General features: G+C 42.3%; 1 protein-coding gene and 1 long non-coding RNA gene across 5 annotated transcripts in view; one reads left to right on the top strand and one right to left on the bottom strand.

Annotated features, from left to right (window-relative positions):
* ASNS (asparagine synthetase (glutamine-hydrolyzing)) overlaps positions 1-7,525 on the bottom strand; it is a 16,097-nt gene extending 8,572 nt beyond the window's left edge. Inside the window, exons 1-5 of one of the 4 annotated variants that reach the window (XM_077765354.1) lie at positions 7,420-7,517; positions 6,223-6,320; positions 5,198-5,233; positions 4,355-4,626; positions 866-1,103 (exon numbers count right to left, since the gene is read on the bottom strand). In XM_077765354.1, coding sequence (XP_077621480.1) covers positions 866-1,103; positions 4,355-4,603 — 487 coding nt within the window. In that variant the 5' untranslated portion in view covers positions 4,604-4,626; positions 5,198-5,233; positions 6,223-6,320; positions 7,420-7,517. Of the gene's footprint in view, positions 1-865; positions 1,104-4,354; positions 4,627-4,738; positions 5,171-5,197; positions 5,234-6,222; positions 6,321-7,419 lie in introns of those variants that run through there. The other 3 variants (XM_077765356.1, XM_077765355.1, XM_077765357.1) reach the window with 3 other exon arrangements.
* On the top strand, positions 7,307-8,547 carry LOC144232517 (uncharacterized). Its single transcript, XR_013335425.1, has 2 exons — positions 7,307-7,454; positions 8,311-8,547. It is a non-coding gene; the product is annotated as an uncharacterized LOC144232517 (long non-coding RNA).
* The last annotated feature ends 475 nt before the right edge of the window (positions 8,548-9,022 follow it).

Genomic DNA, 9,022 nt, shown 5'->3' with positions numbered 1-9,022 from the left:
AAAAGAAAAGACACATTGAGCAAGGAAATCGTTTATTTTATGATACCCTGGCAGTCATTTCTTTGACTTCACTGGGGTATTTTTTTTTTTTAATTTTTAATGTTTATTTTTGAAGGAGAGAGAGTCAGAGAGCGAGAAGGGGAGGGGCAGAAAGAGAGAGAGACACACACACAGAAGCTGAAGCAGGCTCCAGACTCTAAGCTGCCAGCACCGAGCCTCACACGGGGCTTGAACCCACAAATGGTGAGATGAGCCAAAGTCCGGCACTTAACTGACTGAGCCAGGAGCCCTATCACTGAGTTACGTTAAGGAAACAGTCATGGTTCCTGGTCCTTGAACAAAATGATCCAGAATGAGGTAATGGCAGTTATTAAGAAGTCAGGCATTTACACCTGAACTCATTATTATATATTGGGTGTTAAACAGTATAGTCTAAATTCCTTCAAAAGTTTTCACAGGGAGTAAGCTACCTGACATCACCATGATCTCTGATTAAAAACCAATGTTTCACTGTAAATAGGAACGGCCTAGCTAAATGCTCATTATGATTTACAATTTGAGTTTGTCAGCCCAGTCATCTTCTGTGTCAGACTGAATTCAAAGATCAGATTGGACCCAGATCCCTGTACTAGCAAGCAGACCTCAAGAGAGCCACACAGCCCCTATGGGGGTTGAGGAGTAATTAAAAAGTTTCAAACAGGGAGTACCATCAACAGATTCATTTTTGATACGTTATTCTAAAGACATTGAGAAACAGTCACTCCAAAACTTCTGGATGGCCCACCATGGGATTTGCAAACATGATCAAGAGGAAAACCCAAAACCAGAGTAATAATGAAAGCCTACAGAAACATTCTATCATTACCTTTAGCTTCTGAACACACAGCCAAAAATCCATCTTCTGTCATGGCTTTAAACAAAGGCCTGACTCCGTACGTATCTCTGCCCAGGAACACTTTCTTATTGGCAGTATCCAGCAAAATAAAAGCAAACACCCCATCCAACATGCAAACTGTTTGCTCAATTCCTCCTTTGTCGTAAAGATGAAGGATTATCTCACCATCCACTTTGGTCTGATATTCAAATTCAAAATGCTGTTTCATCTTGTAAAGGCAATGGCAAAATAAAAACGTTAGAGTCCTTATGCATCCACTAATCATTTTTTATTGCAAAGTTGCTTCCACATTTCTATGTTCCACAATCATGCACCTTATTTAGAAGAATCATGGCATTATCAAAATACAACTTGTATGAGCTCACAATTCTGTTAATGCTTTACAACATCAAGCTAAACCCATGAACATTTTAGTTGCATTCTGATAAATGAAAGGTAGAGGCAATGTAGCAAAGCAGCAATGCATGAGGGATAGGAATGCATATTATACATGACTTATGTCTATAATACATATATATTTATATCTGTATGTAAGTTAAGCAAATAGGTTGCCATGACACTAAAAATGTGTCTTCCCCAATGGGAATATTTTGGTTTGGGAATATAGGATCAGCTGAGGTTTTTCCTGTTCAGTCTCAAAGACCTGCCTGTGAAAATGGAAAGTAAAAGGACACACACAGCTGGTACTATTCCCTGACAAATAAACAGCTCCATCACACTGATGAAGACACACGATCCAGATAAAGCTGCCTGTCCCCCAGGGGAAGACTAGAATATTCAGTCTTCCCACCCACTGCAGTGGTATTAAGCTACTTCTCACTGATATAGAAAATGACAGGGGAGCTTCAGTAGTCCACATGCCCCCAGGGCACAGCAAAGTGACCATCATGACCAATGAGTGCAGAGGGAGAGGGTCTGATTACACTACACCAGACTCTGGCTCTCCATCACCACTGGCCAACAGTAAGGGGGGAAGCCCCTGGAGTTCCTCTTTCTTTGAGCTTACTCCTATTTTTGGCTGACCACGGAGAGAGAAGTTCATATAAACAAAATCACGTGGAAATCCTGGATACGTTGAAACATTTAGAACGTGTTTTTAAAATTCACAAAGTAAATCTATATGTCCGTATATGTATGACCCATAAACATGCTTCACAATGACGCTCACTCTATCATTTGTGAAACTTCCATCTACAAGCCCTCACAGAATGACCCAAACCATGGGTTCTGACTGCCTCCAGTGCCTACAAAGCCACTTCCTGTCCACCTCTCCCTCCTCTGAGAGAGGTCAGGGGAGATGCCGTCACTAGCAGGTGGGGTTTGGAAGCAGTCTTCTGCCTACCCTTTTGGGCTTAAGTCTCTGAAGGATAAATATGCCCCGCAAACCATGGAATGCTTTCAGTCAGCAACAGCTTCCCNGGGTTTGGAAGCAGTCTTCTGCCTACCCTTTTGGGCTTAAGTCTCTGAAGGATAAATATGCCCCGCAAACCACGGAATGCTTTCAGTCAGCAACAGCTTCCACAATCTACCCTCCACTTCNATGACAGACGTATATCAAGACTCAAAAAATATACCAAGGAACCTAACAACCAAATGTATGAAGTGTGAATTATATCTGGCTTCAAGCAAAACAAAGCAGTATAAAGGCATTTTTGTCACACTTGCAGAAATTTATTTTATTTTATTTAAAAAATTTTTTTTATGTTTTTTCTTAAATTTATTTCTGAGAGATAGAGACAGCGTGAGCAGGGTAGGGGCAGAGAGAGAGGGAGATACAGAATCCGAAGCAGGCTCCAGGCTCTGAGCTGTCAGCACAGAGCCCGACGCGGGGGTCGAACCCACAAACCGTGAGATCATGACCTGAGCCAAAGTCGGACGCTCAACTGACTGAGCCACCCAGGCGCCCTGCACTTGAAGAAATTTAATTTGAACTCAATATCAAATGATATTATTGATTCTTGGGTTTAACAGTATTGGTGTTAGATAGAGGAAGGCCCTAATTTTTAAGAGGTAAGTGCTTCCCTACTAGGAGCAAAGTGTTACGATATCTGCAGTATACTCTAAAAGGATTCGGCCCCCAAATAAATGCCTAGGTGTATATACATAGAAATAGAGCAAATATGGCAGAACATTAACAATTATATAGCCTAAGTTCTATTTGTTCTATTCTTTTTCATATGTTTGAAATTTTCAAAATTACAAGTTGGGGGGGAGTGTGGCAAACAAAAAATAGCTTGGAGATTTTGGATTAAAAAATTTATGCAAAACTAGTCAAATAATTCCAGAATGGAAGGGTTTTAGCCAATTTGGCTTCCTGGGGTCAGAATATCCACCCCCTTACCATTCTCATCCTGAGTCTGCTTTCACCAGATTAGAAAGCTGTTCCAATTTTAATGCTGCTAAAAAATCACTCCTTGCACTCTTCTGTCCTGTGGTTCTGTTTAATTGTAGTCAATATATAGTAGCAATAAATGGCATGAGGGCAGGGTTATATAAAAGCTACCAGTATGATTTCCTCCAAACTTCTTTTTTTTTAATTTTTAAAAAATGTTTATTTATTTTTGAGAGAGAGAGACAGCGTGAGCAGGGGAGGGTCAGAGAGAGAGGGAGTCACAGACTGAAACAGGCTCCAGGCTCTGAGCTGACATCAGCACAGAGCCTGACACGGGGCTCGAACCCACGAACCGGGAGATCATGACCTGAGCCCAAGCCAGATGCTCCGACTGAGCCACCCAGGGGCCCCAAAACTATTAACTTCTATACCTCTTCTATACCTTCCCTAAAGTCCTCCTGTCTCCTTGCTCTTAGAAGGATATTCCAACTCCTTGCCAAGTGCTGCTTGATCTGGTCCTCCCTGCCCTCCCAAGCCCACCTTGACCACCTAACCCCTTGATCACATCTGACAATCCCAGGGCTGCTTCCTGCCTCAGGGCTTCTACAGGTGCTATTTCCCCAGCATGAGATGCCCTTCCCAGGCCTGCTAGTTGATCATTGTCTATTAGGTCTCAGTTCAAGTGTCAGTTCCTCAAGAGACCTTCACTGACCACCTTGCTGACACGATCTCCCATATCATTTTTTCCCCAGAATATCTATCAAGGATATTTTGCCTTTTTTGATTTTTAATGGAATAAACACCATCAGAGTGCAGACCTACCTCTCATACTTACTACTGTATCCCCAGCACCAAAACACAGGCTCTGATTAATATTCAAATTCATAATGGGAAAAAAAAATTCTAGGAGTTAAAGAACTGTAATCTTCATTTTATCTTTTTTTAGGGACCAGATCATTTGAGCTCCTTGTGCATCAGTGTCCTATCTATCTATCCTTATAATTGGAGCAAAGAGATACTAAACATGGAAACTGAAAAGTAAAAAGCTTTATACAAAATATATAAAATTACTATAACCAAACAGCCCTAGGGTTTAATCATATCCAGATATCTTCTGGTTTATTTACCTTCTTGTGGTTGTAGATCTCACCGTTGTAACAGAGCCACAAATAAGGGTATTTCTTTACTCGAATTGGCTGCATTCCAAATAGCTGGTCAACCACTGCCAACCGATGAAATCCAAAGCAGCAGTTGGTGTATCCATTGACATTCTCAAAGCGAAATGCATCTGGGCCCCTGTGTGCAATCTTCATAGCACTCAGGCACTGAACAGAAAGGCAGTCATCACTGCCAAAGAGGGCCCAAATCCCACACATGGTGCAATGGAGCTAGGGGCTCTCTATGGAGAGAAAAGCAGACCAGCTGAATATTCAATATCTAAGTCTGTATTAGATCTTGATTCCAAAAACTGGCATCGATGATTTCAAAGACTGATGTTTAAACCATCTTACCTCCAGCATTAGGCTGGCAGGCACACAGGGGTTGAGACTGATTTAATTGGCGTACAAGTATTCAGGAAAGATGCATGACCTTCACGTCCAGCCAGCTAAAGCTTTAGCACCCTGTCAAAGCCTGCATCTCTCTCACCTTGGAACTTGACCAGTTAGAGCTGGGAGGGAGTCAGGTCACATTATAGGTTGATTTCCAAGACACAGATATGCATGCAGGCTGGCTCCAACCCAGTGAGAGATCCCTGTCCCACTCTCTCCATCCCATAATGTCAGAAGCCCTCAAAAATCCAAGAGACTCCCCAGATCACTACCACAGTCCCATCTCAGGTCTCCTTGACAAGTAAATGTCCTCTCTTTACCTGCACATAGAGTATAGCCGGTAAGAAAGATCACACATACTGCTCAAGTGTAATGTTAGGATCTATAGCAATTATAAGCATTTCACAACTTCTAGCTTACCTCTAAGTGACTTATTCAAATGCAATAAAAGATATTCTAAAGAGAAAAAAAGAGACGCATGTTATCTGATATTAGATATTCTGGATTTATAACAAAAAAATTTTAAGTTGACAGAGATACATAATGTTCACCATCAAAATGTCCTAAATGACAAAAATGTCCTCAAATATCTTTGTCTCAAGGCTGCTTTGGTCCATAAGAAAGCAAAGTAGGTGGGATATAAACAGCAACAACATCTCTAAATAACAACCTGAACCTGGCCATCCCTATAGGCCAAGAGGCAAACAAATAACTTCTGTGAATGTTATTTTGCAATTTTGTATTCTCATTTGTGAAATAAAGGCTTTTTATTTAGATGCTGCCAGCTCAAAACAGCTATTTTACCAAAAACAACTTCGATATTTGGGTATTTTTTAAGGCAAATTTGTAGCGAATGCCTAACTTGAGACAAAATCATCGAATATATATATATTTATTCAAGTTACATCAATCACTTTGAGCAATCCTCTGAGGACATTTGCATCGAAATGAACCAAAGCTTTGTTTGGCCTTTTAATGAGACCACATCAAATTAATAAAAATGATAGCAACAACTTGAAAATGAAGTACCACACGTCCAATGCAGTTCCTTCCATGAACTTGGCAAACAGCCACTAATGAGATATTTGAGATTTAGGGGGAAAATTCACTTAGACTGAGGTGAGAGGACTACTCATAAGGCATCCATCTGTGACTCTATACCAGTGAAAAATGGGCTGAGAAACTACTTTGAAAATCACAAGAAGTCATTAGTGAATCATTTCTCTAAGTCTTCCTAATGCTGCTTAGTGAATCCCATTATTAAGCCTGTTATAGGAAACACACACTAAGCACTATATTAAAGGGGAAAGACGGGTAAAACACATTAGTGAAGCACACTTACTTCTCCAGCAGGTAATAGCAAATTAAAACTGTTATCTATTTTTGTTGGAATCAGTCTTACTTGCAAAGGTCCTATTTGCAATGCTTTTTCCTACTGCTGTTACCTGTTCCCAGTAATTTTCCACTTTTCCTCATAAACTTCTAAGGCAGTGCTGTCCAGTAGAAATGTGAGCTACATATGTAATTTTCAATGTACTGGTGTCTCCATGAAAAAAGTAAAGAGAAAAGGGAAAGTTTTTAAATCTATTTTAACACAATGTACCAAAAGATAGTATTTTGACAAATAATCAGGTATAAAAAATTATTGACAAGATCATTTACATTGCTTTTCTCTAATAAAGTCAATAAATATCTGGTGTATTTTACACTTACACCACATCTCAGTTCAGACTAGTCTGCATTTCAAGTTCTCAAAAACAGTTACATGTAGACTGAATTGGACAGTGCTGATCCAATGCATTTAATTTCTATGCTATTTACCAACTATTTGAACTTCAGCATCTTGTTTTATTTTTACATTAAGATAACAGCAACCAAGTCCCTGACCGTTTCCAGACCTAAATTACTTTTAACTAATCTCATAGAAGGCAGCAAATCAATGGGAAGGGGGGAAAAAAAAGAGTTAGGAGCGCTTTTAAATCGTTAGTCAAGCACCTGGGACAATGGCCCCTGAAGAAATAATGTAGGTCAAGGGCCCAGAAGAAAACCGTCCTTTTATTAAAAACAGTAACATTAATCTGAAACCAGCCCTTACAGAAGAGACAGATAACCACTGAGAAAGGCATGCTCATTCATTTGCTTTTTCGCATTTCATGCCGCCTGTCGCCCTGAACAGTTGTCTTCCAGGCAGGATTTGCTCATCAAGTCACTTGTTGAGGGCTGCAGCCTGTTTCGGGGGGGACGGCGGGGGGANTTAGGCTCGGACTGACAGCCCTGAGACCAGGACCAAGCGACTGTGTGGCCCGAAACTCCAACTGCACCCCAGCCACGTGCACCCTCTGGCCGGTCCGCAGCAGGGCCCCCCAGACTGCAAAATTTTCCGCAGTCTTCGACGCAATGTAATGTTTTTTAAAAATCAGTACATTTACAAGGGCGAACTTGGGCTGCGCGACCCGGCCTCCCCTCAGGCTTCTTTCTACTAGAGCCCACCCTCTGAGTAACCAGACCTCCGCCTGGCCCAGNCCCCCCGCTGTGCTAGCCCGACGGCCGCGCATCCTCCTCCTGCTCCTTCCCCAACCCCCTTCCGGGCAGCCCGGGGCACACCGGGAGGGCGCTGCACTCCGTGGCAGGGCCTGGCGTACCTGGGATCCAGCGGGTGGAGTGACCAAGGTGCCAGGTAGGGGCTGCAGCTTGCGGGCGGGGCGGCCGGGCCTCCTCTCACTTTATACCGGCCTAGCTCCTGTAATGCGTGCGGGAAGTTTCATCATGTTTGTGAGGACCAACCAGCGCGAAGGGGCGTGGCCCACAATGCGGGACCTTGGAGGCGAGGAGGGGGGCGGGGCGGAGGAGGAGCAGGGAGCGGGAGGGGGAGTTGCTGCTTCCAGCTCCCTAGAAGTGTTACCGCACCTGCTGAAGGAGAGCCTCAGAGGGCTGGCCAGGTCCCCCACTGACACCGAGGGTTATCTTACCTGCTGTTCTGACAATTAGGGGGCCTTCAGCACTTGGTTGGTTCTGGGGGAAATCAACAACAAATTGATGGCCGTGCCCCCTCTACAGCAGATCTCCCTCAGATCCTTAACTGCAAAGTGTTTAGGAGTACAGGTATCCCCCGCTTTTCAAAAGTTCACGTTATGCCACTTTGCTTTTACAAAAGACCCACATTACCACCTAATGTGGTACTGATTCAGTTAGTTTTTGCTCACTGAAAGACATCTGCAGAGGATTTTTGCTTTTAGGGGGAAAAGAGGAGAAATGAAAATCGCGTTCAGTATTTATTTTGTAACTGGCCATTACAGAGGCAGCAAGAGTGGCTCTGCCAAGTTTCTTCCCCAGAACTATACTCTGAGTCAAGGCGCCCTGGCTTTGAACAATGTCTGAGTGTCTATGCTTTATCTCTGTTTTGTGCATGCATTAGCAGGATGTGTCCTAAGGTATCAGAAAGGCCTAGCAGAGGTTATTTTCTTGGTTCTGAGAAAACTCAAATTCTCCATGTAAATTAATGGTAACTGCTTCTTCATTTTATGTCATTTCAGCCTATGAAACATAGGAACACTCTGCTTTGAGATAACAGGGAAACCTGTACTTCAGTTTCTCCTTAACTACAAAGAGAGCATCTAATACATAGGATGGATACAGAAATATTTGCTCTGTTAATAAATAATGGGGCAGATAGGAAGAGCTGGGAGGATATGATCTTTTTATTAACTACAAGGTAGATTTCATTATGTCTTCTACCTCAGACATAAATTTCTCCAACCTCTGGATCTACAGATTGGTGTATTTGTGTTCTGTGTTGGATCCTCAAACTTTGTGATGTGGTTATATTCTTCTTCAACTAGATTGGCACCTTCCTGGTTGTGTTGATTTCACCTTTTGAATCCCACTATCAGTTCAGTGGATACCACTAGCTAGAGTCTCAAAAAGTGTCTTCAATTCAATTCGATTCCTCATTACATTTTGTCGTTGACCAGTTTCACTTTCAGGAAACAATGGAGTTCTAGTCTGCATTTTACCACTAACTACTTCTATGACCATAGGTATGTCCTATAACCTCTTTGAAAGGAAAGTGGAGACTACCGGGGGTCCTTCCAGCCCTGAAATTCTAAGCACTAAAGTGTTAAGAGTTCTTAGAGCCATAGCACCCAAGGAGGAAATATTTTTTTCATCCCCACAATATCGGTCTGTCTTGTTGAAGCTGAAAATAACTTTGCAACCTGGATATTTTATTAGGCCCAGTTAGAAGTA

Source organism: Crocuta crocuta, unplaced genomic scaffold (genome assembly GCF_008692635.1).
Source record: "Crocuta crocuta isolate KB4526 unplaced genomic scaffold, BGI_CrCroc_1.0 scaffold14, whole genome shotgun sequence".
NCBI lineage: Eukaryota > Metazoa > Chordata > Mammalia > Carnivora > Hyaenidae > Crocuta > Crocuta crocuta.
The sequence above is the reverse complement of the archived record's forward strand: the minus strand, read 5'-3'. Positions and strand labels throughout refer to the sequence as shown.